The following is a 16,773-nucleotide window of genomic DNA, read 5'->3' as shown; positions in this document are numbered from 1 at the left end:
GGGAACGCCGGCCCGCCAAGAATGAGGGCTGGCAATGGAGGGAGTCAGAGAGGTTTCAGGTGGGGCAATTGGCGAAGAGTCTGGGGGTGGAGCCGCGGAGCCAGCACAGGGGTCTGGCCCGACTGCCACCGCTCGGGACCGACCTGATCCTGAGCTGGAGGCCATGGGAGCTGATTTCCGGCTCGAGCAAAGATGTGACGATGTGCTGGGCAGGCTCTTTGACCAAGTGGCTGTAGTTGATGGTCGAGTGGTTGAGCCCAGACGCACCACCATGTACCCCCGCTTTGAAATTAATCAAGTCCTTCTGTACCATGTTGATAAATTACCCTAGACTGGGGAAGTGTGACACCAGTTGCTCATTCCACAGCCCTTTAGAGGATTTGTTGCAGCTTGCTCACGCTATTCCCGTCTGGTCATTTGGGAAGGGACAAAACTAAAGCGAGGCTAGTGACATGGTTATTTTGACTGGGGCTGGATGGCGACATCAAATGGTTTTATGAATGTTGTGGAGAATGTCAGAAAGTCAGCCCTAGAGCTGTTCCACAAGCCCCACTGGTGCCCTTACCCCTAGTGGAAGCTCTGTTTTTGAGCGAATTGGGATGGCCATAGTTGGGCCACTTGAAATGAGTGCGACAGGATACACCCACCTACTGGTCATTTTGGATTATGCTACGTGTTATCCTGAGGCCATTCCCCTCCGAGCCATGTCCGCTAGGTCTGTTGCCGATGAGCTTGTGAAGGTTTTCTCCCGGGTGGGGATTCCCAAAGAGATACTAACCGATCAAGGCACCAATTTTATGTCCCGGCTAATCCGCGGAACATGTAAGCTTTTGGGAATTAAGACCATTAGGACGTCGGTGTTTCATCCTCAGACCGATGGTCCTGTGGAGCACTTTAATAAGACTCTTAAGAGCATGTTGCGCAGGTTTATTCATAGTGATGTGCGTTACTGGGACCAGCTGATTCCTCCCCTTCCCTTTGTGATCAGAGAGGTACCCTCGGCTTCCACAGGGTTTTCACCATTCGAGCTGTTGTATGGGCGGAGACCCCGGGGTGTACTCAATCTGGTCAGAGAGATGTGGGAGGAACAGCAGAAAATAAAGGCAGAGATTGATTAAATGTTTCAACTGGGGGTAATAGAAGAGTCCCAAAGTGACCGCTGATTGGTAAGGTGAAAGCCTTGGCTGACTTGCTGGTTCCTACGACGAAAACCCAGGTGCACTCTTTCTTGGGACTAGGGAGCTATTGTAGGAAGTTCATCCCAAGCTTCGCCAGGCTCGCTGCTCCCTTGACAGACCCCGCCCGGAAGGCTGCTCCAAATACAGTTCAGTGCACGGCGTTGTGGCAGAGGGCCTTTCTCGCCTTGAAGCGGAGGCTGTGTAGCAAGCCAGTGCTATGCAGTCCGGATTTCGGTAAGAGGTTTAACCTGCAGACGGATGCATCAGACAGAGGTCTCGGGGCGGTGTTGTATCAGGAGGTTCGGGAAAGTGAGCAACCGGCCCTGTACATCAGCAGGAAGAGCCTTCACTGCAAAACAAATTATAGCACCACTGAGGAGGAGTGTCCAATACCCCCCTGACAGTCATGGCAGTGACATGAAGAGGTGGGAGAGAGGGTGTGTGGCTTTCCCTCTCTCTGAGAGGCAGGTCTTGGGGGAATTGTCGGCCCTATAAAATAATACTCTGCTGTTCCCTCAGGTCTTCCCTTTTAGAGGTGCTGAGCTTGCGGAAGCGCTGGTCCAGGAGAACGGACAGGAGAGAGAAACCTGAACGAAAAGAGAGAAGCATAGGGGTAGCGGGGAAACCTTGAGCAGATCCCCCAACGTATTGTTTTAGCAGGCTGAGGGAACCAAGAGTGTAGGTTGGTGCGGGTAGCAACAACCGGGGGTTAATGCTGCTGAGTGCAGCACCTTTCATTTGTAGTTTTTATTACTATGTTTTTATTTTCCCTTTCTTTTGCCTTTTATTTTCATTATTATTTTGAGCACCTGCAAGTGCGACCGGCTTGGGATCGTTTACCAGCATTGGTATTCCCGTGATCCTGTCTATCATCGCTGATAGCACCGTGTAACAAATTTTTTCTTTTTTTTGTTCCTGGGTAGTGTTATTTCCTACTTGCTTATGCCTCAAAAGTATAGAAAATGGCTATTCCCCACAAACTTTGCTTTTGTGACCAGGACAGTGATATTTCAAAATATCACTATTTCCAATGGGTATTTACAGTATAATCGTAAATCTCGAAAAACTACTCACTTCTAAATCTTTTGTAGTCATTTTTGTATTACTTTAGTATAAATACATGTTAATTTGGATTCATGTGTTGTTTTTTTCTGACTTTATGTGAACGAAAAGACACACATTTGCCCGTTTTCCCATTTTGAAATATCACTGTCCTGGTCACAAAAGCAAAGTTTGTGGGGAATAGCCATTTTCTATACTTTCGAGGCATAAGCAATTAGGAAATAACACTTACTACCCAGGAACAAAAAAAAATAAAATAATTTGTTACACGGTGTAATCGGGGTGAAATGGACTGGAACAGCTGCTTTCCTAAATAGAAAAGTTTATGTTTTAAAACAGGGAGGCCTTGTCATGAAATTAGTCATCACATGATTTTGTAGTTAAATGATGCTCTTATTAAAGGAAGATGGATAGTGATGTCAGTTGTGGAGGTTACAACTCTTCTCTCTGTTTTATATAGAGACTTTCACTTATTTAGTAATACTGACAATGCAATTATACCAAACCTAACTGGGCAGCTGTTAACCATGTGTGCCGCCCTGCAAGTACAGTACAGAATATCACATTACAGTTAAGAGCAGTTATAAAGTACAGTAAAGTCAGTAGCAAATAAGAGCAAATTCAAAGAAGATAAAAAAACAAATACAGTAAATTACATTTAAGAGCAAGTTCGACTAAGAGCAGTTAACTTACAGTAAAAATATTTACTTATACGAGTGAAGTCCAGGAAGGGCACCTAGTAAGTACGATAAATGGATTTATGGAGAATGATTTTAAATTACAAAAAATGTGAATACGGATACCTATAAGAGTAGAATCGAATACAAGATACTGGAAGTAATTATAATTAAGAGCAGTAGTAGAATACAGCAAAGTATGGAGGAGTTCAGTGCAAGTGCAAACTGATGCAAGCACTGGTGCAACTGGGTGCCATATAGGACAGTCTAGTCGAGAGTTGTGAGGTTTACGATGCTGTCTGAACAGGTGTGTCTTGAGGAGGCACCAGAAGGTGGTCAGGGACTGAGCAGTCGTTAGGCCGATTTTACATGAGTGGTTTCTGTTTCTCGAGACATGTATGACTTGTGAAATAAATGTGCACTTGGTACTTTTTTGCATTTTACATGTAAAGCCTTTAATTTTCCTTGAAACGCTTACTTTTCCCCGGTCGTTAAGCAAATGAAGGAAAGTGGGAGGGTGTTTAGATTTCAATTAGCCATGTTGATGGCCCAAGTAGATTCTTGTGCTGTAACCGTCAAAGTCCCCAAAATACTGTTTAGAGAACAGTTTCACAAGAAGAATCCATGTGTCATCATGTTTGACGTAAATGGTTATGAAAAATCTAATTTGTTGATGGATAGTGCCTGTTTTTTTAATACTTTGTTTTGGTGTTGAATAACCCACACTGCTTTTCACACATCATCTGTCAGGGGGGTTAGATCTTTATTAATAATAAACTGGGCTAAGTCTGAGTGGTGGTTGAACAGGCGATTGAGCTATTGAAAGGGAGGTGGTGGGTACTACTGAAGCGTACTAAAGTGAACCACGAGTTTGTTCACCAAGTTATTATAGCCTGCTGTATCTTGCACAGTCTATGCCAGGACGATAAGGAGGTGTTCAGACAGGCAGAGGAACAGCTTCCTCAGGTTCCAGCAAGAATTGCGCAACAGTGATTTGAAGAGGGTCCTGTTATTAGAGATGTACTGCTAGCTTTATTTTTGTAACCCTACTGTGTACTTTTATTTTTTATCACATTTTTGTTTCATTAGCTTATTTTGTATTTCTTTATACCAAATATAGCGTACTTATTTCTGCTGTGTGACTGGTTCTGCTTAATAAAGAATTGGAATATTGAGTAGTATTGTTGATTTCCGAGACCACATTTTATTTTCAAAGTAGGTTAAACAATGGTTGTGTTGTGCATTGTATCAAGCTGCCTCGTCATATCCTCTTCCCTTATGGATATTAAACACAGTCTCTTCATCACTCCAACGGATGTAAGTGGAGAATGGACACAGATTTTGCTCAGACATAACTAGGAGAAATTGCTTTGGAGTATAGTTATACACATTTAAACATAATACTTGTTTGGAAAGCTATTGCAAGTGTATTCTAAAGTACCATACAGTGGCTGTAACCACCTGAATTTCCAAGCCCACGATGCAGTTTATCAAACATTTTTAGTACTAGTTTTAAACAGAAACTTGTTAAGTACAATCTGTATGATACTTTACAAACACATTTAGATCAGTGTATGATTAGCATTGTGCAAAGTTTTAGGGAAGACAGAGAAAGTGGGGTTATCTGCAACATCAAACTGATAAGGGAAATACTGCAAACAAAACATTAACTTCTCTGCAGCATCTTTGGACCATGGTAACTTATGTATTCCCATGTGACTTTTATAGCAGTTTTAGTAAAGGACTTGAACAAGCTAATTAACTTTTTCATAAGAAACTCGTGTTTCCATTGTAAGTGGACGTTGATTTCATGAGCATTTCCTGGAATCTCACATTAAAATGGGACTTTTCCGTTTAAATACTTCATCAGTTTTTTGGGCCAGTTTCACAAGTTTTTCCAGCTAACATGCACGCGCATTGCTGATTCCCAGGAAAAAAAGCACTTGTATAAACTGGCCCATTGTTGAAAGAGTTGCTTGCCTGTCAGTCAGAGTACATCCAGTACTGTGTGTTTTAACTTGGTTCTTTTGACATTGACGGCAGGAATTCTCTCCAGTGCTTTTTGCATATTTGTCCAGCTGTCTGTTTTTTGTCCCTTTAACAGTACTGCAGCAGTTTTACAGCTCAAGTTTTGCATAGTGGTGGTTTGACTGTTAGATTCACCACTGCTCCCCAACTTCATTTATTCTGCTCCATGCCTACATTCTCATCCATTTTATACAGAATGATCAGTTATTTATTCTCTTGCATGATGAGCGTTAAACGTGTGGGCACTGATTTTATATTCATACCAAGACGCACTTTATATTATTTTGTGTACCTTTTCTGGTTGTTATAATCGGACAGAAAATTTGCCTAATTTATAAGTACTGGTAATGAAATCATAAGCCTTTATTTACAGCAATACTCCTTAAATATTGGCTTTTAGTAAGGATTTGCAAAAGTTGGTTGACGCTTATGAGGACAGAGCAGCTGTGTTAGTGATGGGTAGTGAATGCTGAGAGTGTGCAGTTAATGATATTTTAAACAATTCATGCCCTCTCTTCTCCTGAGTCTCATTCCTTGTTTCAGAAGAAATAGTGTGCTTTACAGGTGAAACTATAGCAAAATAGGGCAAGTAGTCAAACTTTATAGTCCATACTGAGAGCAACCAGCAACAGGCACGGTCAGCTCTTAAGGACAGTAAGAAGTAAATAAAAAGTTTAAAAAAAAGTAAAAAAGTCCTAAAAAGTAAAAAATCTTAAGCTGGAAGTTTGAGAATAAAATAATTACAGTTGAGTCTGTCGCATTTGTTAAACTACTCTGGGTAGTCTTCCAAACGTTAACTCTTAAAATAAAATACACAGCTTGGAGAACCTTTAATTGAAGGTGTAGGACGAGAGAGGACAATGAAGTAATGCAGATTGGAGAGTGAAACTAAATATTAGTTTAGACTTGAATAATATTTTGGTGCATATTTATTTCACTACAGTATATACCATCAACAATAGGCATGTCCCCTTTGTTTTGTAGCTTGACCTAGTACAGCTTATGCTGTACGTGTATCAGTTTCTACAGGTGTACAATACCGTACTGCTCGTTTTGATTTCTTCCTGTCTGTTATTGCATACAGCACACAGAGCTCGATGGCTCAGTCTGCAGAGACGAGAGTGCATCCCACTAAACTCCTTTGCTTTCAGTCTCATCTGCTACTTGTTTAGTTCATGCCCTGAGTATGACTTGAGAGAGTACAGAGCTGCTTCACCTACTGAACTGACGAGAGAGCAGAGCTGTCACCTACTGAACTGATGAGAAAGCAGAGCTGCTTCCCATACTGAACTGACGAGAGAGAGCAGAGCTGCTTCCCACTCTGAACTGACGAGAGAGAGCAGAGCTGCTTCCCACACTGAACTGACGAGAGAGAGCGGAGCTGCTTCCCACACTGAACTGACGAGAGAGAGCGGAGCTGCTTCCCACACTGAACTGACGAGAGAGAGCGGAGCTGCTTCCCACACTGAACTGACGAGAGAGAGCGGAGCTGCTTCCCACACTGAACTGACGAGAGAGAGCGGAGCTGCTTCCCACACTGCACTGACGAGAGAGAGCGGAGCTGCTTCCCACACTGAACTGACGAGAGAGAGCGGAGCTGCTTCCCACACTGAACTGACGAGAGAGAGCGGAGCTGCTTCCCACACTGAACTGACGAGAGAGAGCGGAGCTGCTTCCCACACTGAACTGACGAGAGAGAGCGGAGCTGCTTCCCACACTGAACTGACGAGAGAGAGCGGAGCTGCTTCCCACACTGAACTGACGAGAGAGAGCGGAGCTGCTTCCCACACTGAACTGACGAGAGAGAGCGGAGCTGCTTCCCACACTGAACTGACGAGAGAGAGCGGAGCTGCTTCACCTACTGAACTGACGAGAGAACAAAGCTGCTTCACCTACTGAACTGACGATAGAGCGGAGCTGCTTCACCTACTGAACTGACGATAGAGCGGAGCTGCTTCACCTACTGAACTGATGCAGAAAGACAAGCCAATTAGCAAACTTCTGCTAGACAGAAAAGTCAGTGTCCTGCTATTACACGTTTTGATGAAATTTAAAACCATGTTAAGAACAAACAGCTTGTACTACTGTGATCTGTTTCTACCCATGTATTTGTTTTGTGCAGTGCTTACTGTTATAGTACCTGTGTAATATCTGCTCTGCCGTCTCTACTTGTGCCTGTGTTAATTTATTCTAATCTTCACAGGCAAATGAGCTCCCCCCTCATATCATTCAGCACCCCTTGCCTTGCCTCAATTCAGCCCTGCCTCTCATCAGCAGAGGCTCTACAGTAACAGTGCCTAACTATATGCTGTGGACATAGTTGAGACCACCCAACTCACTTTACATGCAATCAAGACCAAACTCCCTCAGTAATAGGCAGCAATTGGATGCAAGTGAATTAACCCACCAGTCCCCTAGCTTCTACTTTTTATTGTATTGCGTAAGTGTTATTAAATGTTGGTGCATATTTGGTTGTGCATATTTTTAAGAGTGGATGCCTTGTTTGTCAGATTAGGATCTACTATACCAATATACATGGCAATCAGTGCTTGTGAATCCAATATTTTTTTGTTTAAGCAACATTGTGGAGTCCAGGCCCTGCTCTTTTTGACTGTACTGAACAGAGAGCAATCTGCTGACTCATGTGTTTGCTGTGTAGTTTAGTGGCATTGAACAGGGAGCAGTTTGCTTTCTCTCGTTGTGCAGTGTGGCAGGCCTGCCAGCTCAGCTCAGCTCTTTCCTGTGCAGACTCTGGACTGAGCCCTGAGCACCGCTGCCTGCTGGTGACATCATCATTGGGACTGGCTACTCAACATTAAGCCAGCTCCCCCTTTTAGAGAAGCCAGCTCCCCCTTTAGAGAAGCCAGGATTATACAGCATATTGCAGTACCAATTCTTCGAGGAAAGCACTGCAGAGTACTTATTTTTGTTGTAGTACAGAGAAATTATTGCAGTAAGCCATTGTAATATAGCATAAGCAACCCACTGTCTACCTAGAGTCTTGCCAGTACATTGTATAGAGGACTCAATTAGTGCTCGCTGTGGAAAATATCGCCTATAAAAAAAAAAAAAAAAAATAGAAGGATATTTATAACATGGCTTCTTTATTTTAACCCTATTATTCATATGCTGGGGGCCAGACAATGCAAAGTAATGTATACCAGCATTTCTCATCCAGATGTATGAAGACTCACAAGTGCAAGAATGGGTCTTTGCTAACCTTATCCCATTTATCTGCAAGTAAGTTTAAAAAGACTATTGACAAATTTTAGAAATCCTGTGCTAACGTAACTTCATGTCAGTTAGTATAGTTTTTTTTTTTTTTTTTCCTTCTGTTGCTGTTCTCTGTTGTGAAATGATCACGGTTCTTGATAACTCAACTTAATGAAGCGTCCAATATCAAGACAATCGATGGCTGTGTATCAGATGTGTAGCCCGCTAATGGACACGGAGAGGAATTGCAAGCCCAGTGTGGTGTCTCTGTGGACAAGCTTTATTGAAATGCTTGAAGATCTCAACAGCGCATAACAACAATCCATTCAGGAGTTGTAGTTTTTGTTGTAACAGATACATTTTAATTGATTATTTTCTTCCAGGCAAATATCCTTGCTCGTCCATGAAGTCTTGAGCAGTAATTCTATTTTACTCCCATCAGGCATTTTAATACAGCATTTAAATACTAAATATTTAAAACTGTTCTGTATTTTGTGGAATGTGCATGACACAGTCTTCTTGTAAATAAGATGCTGTCCGTGTTATTGAAATGTCATCAGTGTCAGGCCAGGTTCACATGAAAGTGTACAACCAAGGGGGGGGGTTACCATGAAGCGGTGTACATTACCATTCTATATTCCTGTAGCTGCTATGCAAACTCCACCCTTCTCCAAAGATAGAACTGGCTTGTTGTCTCAAACTGACGGTTTGACTGCGCCAGCCTTCTATGTTTTTGTACACAGCATGTCATTACTTAGACAGAGTCGAAGGACAGACTGTCACTGTCTCATTCACACAGAAATTACCACAGAAAAAAGAGAAATGGACATAAATGAGAATTTAATTATTAAAGTCAAAAAATATAATGTTCTTTGATGCCAGTGTCAGTGGTTATAAAGACAATAAAAAAGATGGCCTCCCCCCTGAGTTCTTGCTAGCAATATGGGATATAGCTTGTCCTCTTTTATTGAACTCTATATACTACGCTATTGAAACAGGCTCTTTAAATAGGGACCAAAATACAGCCCTAATCTTACTATTATTGAAAAAGCTGTGGTGCAAAGCTGTATGCTAAGGTCATGGCTTCTAGATTAGAACAATATATTGGCAGTTTGATCCACTTTGATCAAACGGGCTTCATGAGAGGGTGTCTAGTCTGACAATATTCATAGATTACTACATGTCATTTGTGATGCTGCCTCCCACTCTGAATCTTGTGCAGTTTTTTTCCTGGATGCAGAAAAGGCATTTGATCGAATTGAGTGGCGCTACCTCTGGTTGGTCTTGGAATGCTTTGGATTTGGTCCAGGTTTTATTCATATGGTGCAAGTACTATATAACAATTCTTTGGCATCTGTGATGACTGGTAGCTGTCAATCCTCCCCTTTTAAACTTCAATGGGAAACATGTCAAGGATGTCCTCTCTCCCCATTGCTATTTGCTCTATCGTTGGAACTGCTGGCTTAAGCTGTTATCAAAGTACAGCTATCTCTCCAATAACAACCGCAGGCTCAAAACATTACATTTCTCGTTACGCAGATGACATTCTTTTATATCTTTCAAACATTTCAGAATCAGCTCTATTTACTAAATTTGGCAGTATGTATGATTAGAAAATTAATTGGGCTAAATACATTTTTAATCCTCTAAATCTAACTGCAAAGAATCAGTACTCCCTATTACAGTCCCAACTGATAATAAATTTACATATTTGGGAATAAGATTCACCCCTGTCTGCAAGGTATAAACAAAGTTAATTACACTACTTTATTTGAAAAATTAAACAAGACCTGCAGAGATGGTCTCCCTTGCATTTATCTTTACAAGGCAGGATAGCCACGATTAAAATTAACATATTACCGAGAGTTAATTTTTTAATTTCTGTGTTACCCCTCTCCCCATTTCCTACTTTTTTTAAGGAAGCCAATTCTATTATATCTAAATTTATTTGGAATGAAAGACGTCCCCGCATTCGTCTAACAATACTGCACCACAGAAAGGTCAATGGTGGATTGTCTCTTTCTGATCTTAAACTATACTATTGGGCTTTTCAAATTAGAGCCTTAAAAACATGGACCAGCATAGACTCAAAGGTCACCGGGCGCAATTTGGAAGCAGTTATAGTTCACCCACATAGACTACAGGACTTCAGATTTGGTCCTATTGTTGCAAATTCATTAAACACTTGGTATGATGTGAAAAAATTTACGGGAGGTCCATTTTAAGTTTTCTCGTTTGTGTCGTATTTGGAATAATAATCATTTACTGAAAGGAGGCAAGCCTTTTATATAACCTGTCTGGTCAAATAGCAGTGTGCAATTTTAAAGATATTTTTAACAGTAAATGCCTTCAAACGTTCCAGGAACTCAAGGAAGACTTCTCTCTCCCAGGTTTCTCTTATTTTCTATATTTAAGATTAAGGTCTGCTTTACATGCCTTTGGGGTTCCTTGGGACTCAGATGTATGTCCTCATCCTTTGATAGACTGTCTGGTGACAGACAGCTGTTCACGAGAGACAGTCTCAACTATCTATGGACACTTGCTAAAACAAGCATGTAATGCTCTGCCAGTTACAAAAATTTGGGAGCGTGAAATGGAAAAGCTGGGCTTTTCTCCTGATTGGGACAATGTATGGAACGATACGCAAACCCAGCTCATCAATTAATACACTTTAAACTTCCCATAAAGCATATGCTACTCCATACATACTTTTTAAAATGAAAAGGTCCCCTAGTCCGCTCTGTGCAGTTCGTCAGGCTGGTGCAGTGGGCACATACGTATACATGTTTTGGGAATGTCAGATTGTGGCTGCGTTCTGGGACAGTGTAGCTCAAACTGTTACTGAGCTGATGGAGGTTCAGGTCATAAAAAATCTGGTTGTATTTCTATTGAATGGTGACTCCTCTCTGGGCCTTTCTCTACATCAGAGCAGGATACTTCTGGCAGGGTTAACTGCAGCCAAGAAATCAATTTTACAGCTTTGGATAGACCCTACCCCTCCTGTGATTGCTACCTGGCTGTCGGAGTTTAGAAGCATTGTTTTTTGGAATGCTCCACAACCAGGATTAATAAGGCATGTCTGACAGCTATACAGGCATGGAGTGCAACTGCTGCCGATTTGGCTACGCTGATGTTTAAATGGCAGGGGCCTCCTTTCCATTACCTTCATACTAGCTTCTATTTTTGATAAGTAATTTTATTTTTAGATAACAATATTGTAGTAACTTTTTCTTAGTTATTTTAATGTGCAAGCATTGGCAATGTTGTAAATAGTTAATTTTATAATTTTTTTATGCTTTGTTTCTGTTATTAAAAATAAAATAAAAAATTGATCACAAAAAAAGACAATTAAAAGAAAGACGCCATATGGTAAGAAGTAACAGAACAATTGGAAATTGATGTTATGTCTATCTCTCTTTATTTCACCTTAATTTTAGTCAGTGAAGGGCAGCGCTACACAGTGGTTTCATATTCCTGTAAAGTGATGCTTCTTTGTGTTAATAATGTTGACCAATAACCACCACATTCACACACTAATTGAAAATTTTATTAAAACTGAAAATCATTAAACATATATTAAATTAGTATGTGGAGATGTATTGTTTTTGAATAATACACGTAAACCAGACCACATATAAACATTCACTGTCATTTTTTTTTTTAGTGTGTAATGTACCAGACCCCTTCTTTTATTTTATTTATTTTATTTTGTCTCCACAAAAGGAGCAAAAGCACACAGTATTTTCTTTTCATGACTAGCTACAGTTTTAAAAAAAAATAAAAAAATTATGCACTTGTGCTGTATTCGTGTCATTTGCTTCGCTCCCGGTGTGCATAGCTCTTAAGTCTAGGTCAGTGGTGTAGCTGTCAGCCATGTGCAAAAATCCTGATCCGCCTAAAGCACCCCCAAAATTTTTTTAAAAATCTAGTGGTCTAGTTTAAGGTTTTTCATCAATCCCAAGGTTTTTCAGCAGTGAACACTTAGGGGTTGACAAGTCTGATGATGGATTTCTATGGGGTGTTTTATTTGATGCCTCGTGAAATCCGCTTCTAATAAACCTCTGGCTGCCTATGTGTGACAGCGCTGCTGTAAAATGTAGGCTGTTTGGATTAGAGAGAAAAGCATTATCAAGGTCTACTTAACCCCTAATAATGACAGCAGCTTGGGCTCCATTCAAAGGGGCAGCGTTGTGGTTTGCAGGCTGCTCTTGCTGGCTAATCTAACACGCTTGGCTGTTCCTGGAAGACCTGTATTATTTTAGTAGGGTGGGGTGGCACAGTTGCATACAAGCTTGTTGCTATTTATACAAATGAATCATAGAATAAAAGTTTTTGGGTGCTCTTGGCGACTGTCCTAACGTAATCAAAGACTTGTATAAAAAGGTACAAGTCTATTTTGGTTAAGATGTTGCATTTCAAGAAACTCTTGCTCACCACAGTAAACCAATTTGAACCAGTATTTTGATTTAAAGGCTAAAGCTCAGTTTATGTTTTCATTGGGCATTATTTTTTATAGCAAATCCCCCCCCCCCCCCCCCCCCCCCCCCCCCAAGAAAAGCATCTATTAGAAACTGCATCCCCTGACTGCAGAGCTAAATTCAATGCAAAGTTATTCATTTCCTGTATCCTTTAATGTCTGTGCCCATGTCTGGGAGGAATGCTGTCATTCTCAATTATTTAAAGAATCCCAGTAATGTAGAATCAGCAATATTTAATTTACTGCTGTGGCGTCAAGGACTGCCATCCATTATTAAAGGCTTTTAATGTGGGCAGCTGCTTTACTCTAAAAATAGGTCAGAGGTCAGATGTAATGACCTTATTTTTACAGAGATGGAAGATGAGTTACAGCATGTTGATTGTCTTTCCTTTTTAAGAGGTTAAAATGTGCCTTGTTTTCTGTATTGAAGATTCAGCAGTGAAGCTTGTAGACCCAGACGTCCAGTGAGCTTCACTGCCTGTGTCAGTGTGAGAAGGCTATCTCTTGCTGCCTGGATCTCTGTAGGAAATGCAGTTAGCTAGGAGAGCTCTAAATAAAAATTAAAAAGGATCATGAGGGGGTTTGTGTGCTAGGCCTGAGGCCCCTCCCTATGGAATAGTGACCTCTGATCTCGGCAGTCATTAATCATGATGTGCCAGATCACAGTAATCTACCCTGACAGGTGACAGATTGTGAAAGTGGTCAGGGAAGGCAGCCAGTCAGCCAGTTTTCTCATATCAGAAGCCAGTATCTATTGGATGCTTTCAGTTTTCGTAAACCAATTAGCTACAGTCTCTAGTTCTATTATCCATTACAGTAGCAGTGGTCTTATTGTTTGGATGAATAGGCAATGGCTCCATGTGTTTAATTGCCAGTGTGTGCTGACCATCTCCTTATGGCATTCAGTCAGCACCAGCGTGTCATTGCAGTTGCAAATTAGCAGTGGCTCACTAGGCCCAGATAGCAGCACTGTGGCAAAGCCAGAGCTGTCCTGTTGAGATACAGAGCTGGGGTTGGATTCAGGGGGCTCCAATATGTTTGTCAAAATCGGACATGCATGAACTGGGCTAATAGTCTTGTACTCTTTTTCTACTACTTTTCAAAATTAATTCACAGACTTCATACATACATTTTCTGGTGATTTTAGAAGCCAAATTGCTAAAGAAATTGACTCAAACCCCCTAGCCATACAGTAAAGGTTTGATACTCTCTTCATTCTGCTTTTATCCCCAGTAGTGGACTGAATTGAATGAGCAATCCATGATACCACTTCTGTTATCTTTATCAGAAGTTATTGCACATCACATCAATTGGGGGCATTGACTAATTTTTCCACCACTATGCTGCTTAATACACAGGTCAATAAAACTGGACTGACCTCTGAACTGGGTTCTGTTGAACTAATTATTTAATGTACAATTGATATCCAATACTCCATTAGAAAGCACTTGTCTTCAATAAAGGGGCCTGCCTGTGTCAAATTCTGTTGGATGTACTGTAGTATAGGTGACACACATTTTCCTCTTTTAAAAGGAGATCTTAGAAGCACCTCTTAAAAGCAAATCAAAACCTACGCAGTTTCACAAAGCCAGTAAGACACTGTTTTGATTTAAGGCGTCAATATAATGTATCAATACGATGCTAAATTTAAAATTAAGTAATTCATTTTGCTCTCAACTCAGTCTCCTGTTGGTGTGGATGAATGCCCCCATGCTTGTGCTCTGCTCTGCTTGCTCTTGGTGTGGATAAATGCCCCGATGCTTGTGCTCTGCTCTGCTCGCTCTTGGTGTAGATAAATGCGGCCATGCTCTGCTCTGCTTGCTCTTGTTGTTGTGGATGAATGCCCCCATGCTTGTGCTCTGCTCTGCTCTGCTTGCTCATGGTGTGGATGAATGCCCTCATGCTTGTGCTCTACTCTGCTCTGCTCTTGTTGTGGATGAATGACCTCATGCTTGTGCTCTGCTCTTGTGGATGAATGCCCTCATGCTTGTGCTCTGCTCTGCTCTGCTTGCTCTTGTTGTTGTGGGAGATACTGAAATTGGAGAAGGAATCTATGAAAAAGACCTAGGAGTTTTTGTTGACTCAGAAATGTCTTCATCTAGACAATGTGGGGAAGCTATAAAAAAGGCTAACAAGATGCTCGGATACATTGTGAAATGTGTTGAATTTAAATCAAGGGAAGTAATGTTAAAACTGTACAATGCACTAGTAAGACCTCATCTTGAATATTGTGTTCAGTTCTGGTCACCTTGCTATAAAAAAGATATTGCTGCTCTAGAAAGAATGCAAAGAAGAGCGACCAGAATTATTCCAGGCTTAAAAGGCATGTCATATGCAGACAGGCTAAAAGAATTGAATCTGTTCAGTCTTGAACAAAGAAGACTACGCAGCGACCTAATTCAAGCGTTCAAAATTCTAAAAGGTATTGACAATGTCGACCCAAGGGACTTTTTTGACCTGAAAAAAGAACCAAGGATTAGGGGTCACAAATGGAGATTAGACAAAGGGGCATTCAGAACAGAAAATAGGAGGCACTTTTTTACACAGAGAATTGTGAGGGTCTGGAATCAACTCCCCAGTAATGTTGTTGAAGCTGACACCCTGGGATCCTTCAAGAAGCTGCTTGATGAGATTCTGGGATCAATAAGCTACTAACAACCAAACGAGCAAGATGGGCCGAATGGCTTCCTCTCATTTGTAAACATTCTTATGTTCTTATGAATGCCCTCATGCTTGTGCTCTGCTCTTGTTGTGGATGAATGCCCTCATGCTTGTGCTCTGCTCTGCTCTGCTCTAGTTGTGGATGAATGCCCCCATGCTTGTGCTCTGCTCTGCTTGCTCTTGTGGATGAATGCCCCCATGCTTGTGCTCTGCTCTGCTTGCTCTTGTGGATGAATGCCCTCATGCTTGTGCTCTACTCTGCTCTGCTCTTGTTGTGGATGAATGACCTCATGCTTTTGCTCTGCTCTTGGTGTGGATGAATGCCCTCATGCTTGTGCTCTGCTCTGCTCTTGTTGTGGATGAATGCCCCCATGCTTGTGCTCTTGCCCTCATGCTCTCTCTTGTTGTGGATGAATGCCCTCATGCTTGTGCTTTGCTTGCTCATGGTGTGGATGAATGCCCTCAAGCTTGTGCTCTGCTGTGCTCGCTCTTGGTGTGGATGAATGCCCTCATGCTCACCCACTGCTCTTCTCTGCTCGCTTTGCAGGCACTCCGGTGAACAGAATTCCCATCATGGCAAAGCAGGTCCTGGACTTGTACACACTCTACAAGCTGGTGACAGAGAAGGGAGGACTGGTGGACGTGATCAACAAGAAGATCTGGAGGGAGATCACCAAGGGACTCAACCTGCCCACTTCAATAACCAGCGCTGCCTTCACTCTCCGGACACAGTACGGCAAGCCATTATTCACATGATCAGAGTCACGCATGACAAATCACTGTTAGAGTTCACCTTGTTGTCCATTGTATGGATGTGCAGCAGAGCATAGAACACGATTGTAAAGGTTATAAAGTAGTTCATGAGTACAATCTTTTTTGCAAGGAGTTATTACCTGGTGTGTCTCTGATTATAACAGAAATCATTTGGCAGTTAGAGCAGACAGTACCCGAACTGCACGAGCTCTCGTATAACAAAATGAACATATTTATACTCCTTTTTCTGTATCAGCTAACTGGTATTATTGGGTCGTTCCTGAAATTGCAGTTTTTTTTTTTTTTTTTTTTAATTTATAGCTCAGACACACTGACCCAAAACTACATAATATTCAATTGACAAGTTTACAGAAATTAACCATGAAATAGTTTTACTTAATACATAGTAGTCATTTATAGATTATTTTTTCTTATATAGTATGTTTGTTTATAATATATTTATTATAGCTAGTGTCCCACAGTCTTGTTTAATATGTCTCTAAAATGTGATTCCTGAGTGAAATTTTACCACTAATCTTCCACAACAGAAACCAGACCTGGCTGGCTAGCCTGTTTGTTTATATTATGGCAGTAGACACACAAGCTTGCTCCTTGCTGAAGCTTTCTGGCCCTCTCTGAACTAAGTAGCCCATTTTTAAGATCTGTTATGTCCTGGGAAACCAGACAGAACTGTAAGCAAATTAATAAAACTACTTACTGCAGG

At 41.4% G+C, this 16,773-nt stretch overlaps 1 protein-coding gene across 2 annotated transcripts in view; it reads left to right on the top strand.

Annotated features, from left to right (window-relative positions):
* Nucleotides 1-16,773, top strand: part of LOC121298620 (AT-rich interactive domain-containing protein 3B-like) — an 81,064-nt gene that overhangs the window by 51,085 nt on the left and 13,206 nt on the right. For both annotated transcript variants that reach the window (XM_041225746.1, XM_041225745.1), the window contains one exon: nucleotides 15,844-16,027. In XM_041225746.1, the coding sequence (XP_041081680.1) occupies nucleotides 15,844-16,027 (184 nt within the window). The remainder of the gene's footprint in view (nucleotides 1-15,843; nucleotides 16,028-16,773) is intronic.

This window comes from Polyodon spathula, chromosome 24 (genome assembly GCF_017654505.1).
Source record: "Polyodon spathula isolate WHYD16114869_AA chromosome 24, ASM1765450v1, whole genome shotgun sequence".
NCBI lineage: Eukaryota > Metazoa > Chordata > Actinopteri > Acipenseriformes > Polyodontidae > Polyodon > Polyodon spathula.
This window is presented reverse-complemented; position numbering and strand designations above follow the sequence as displayed.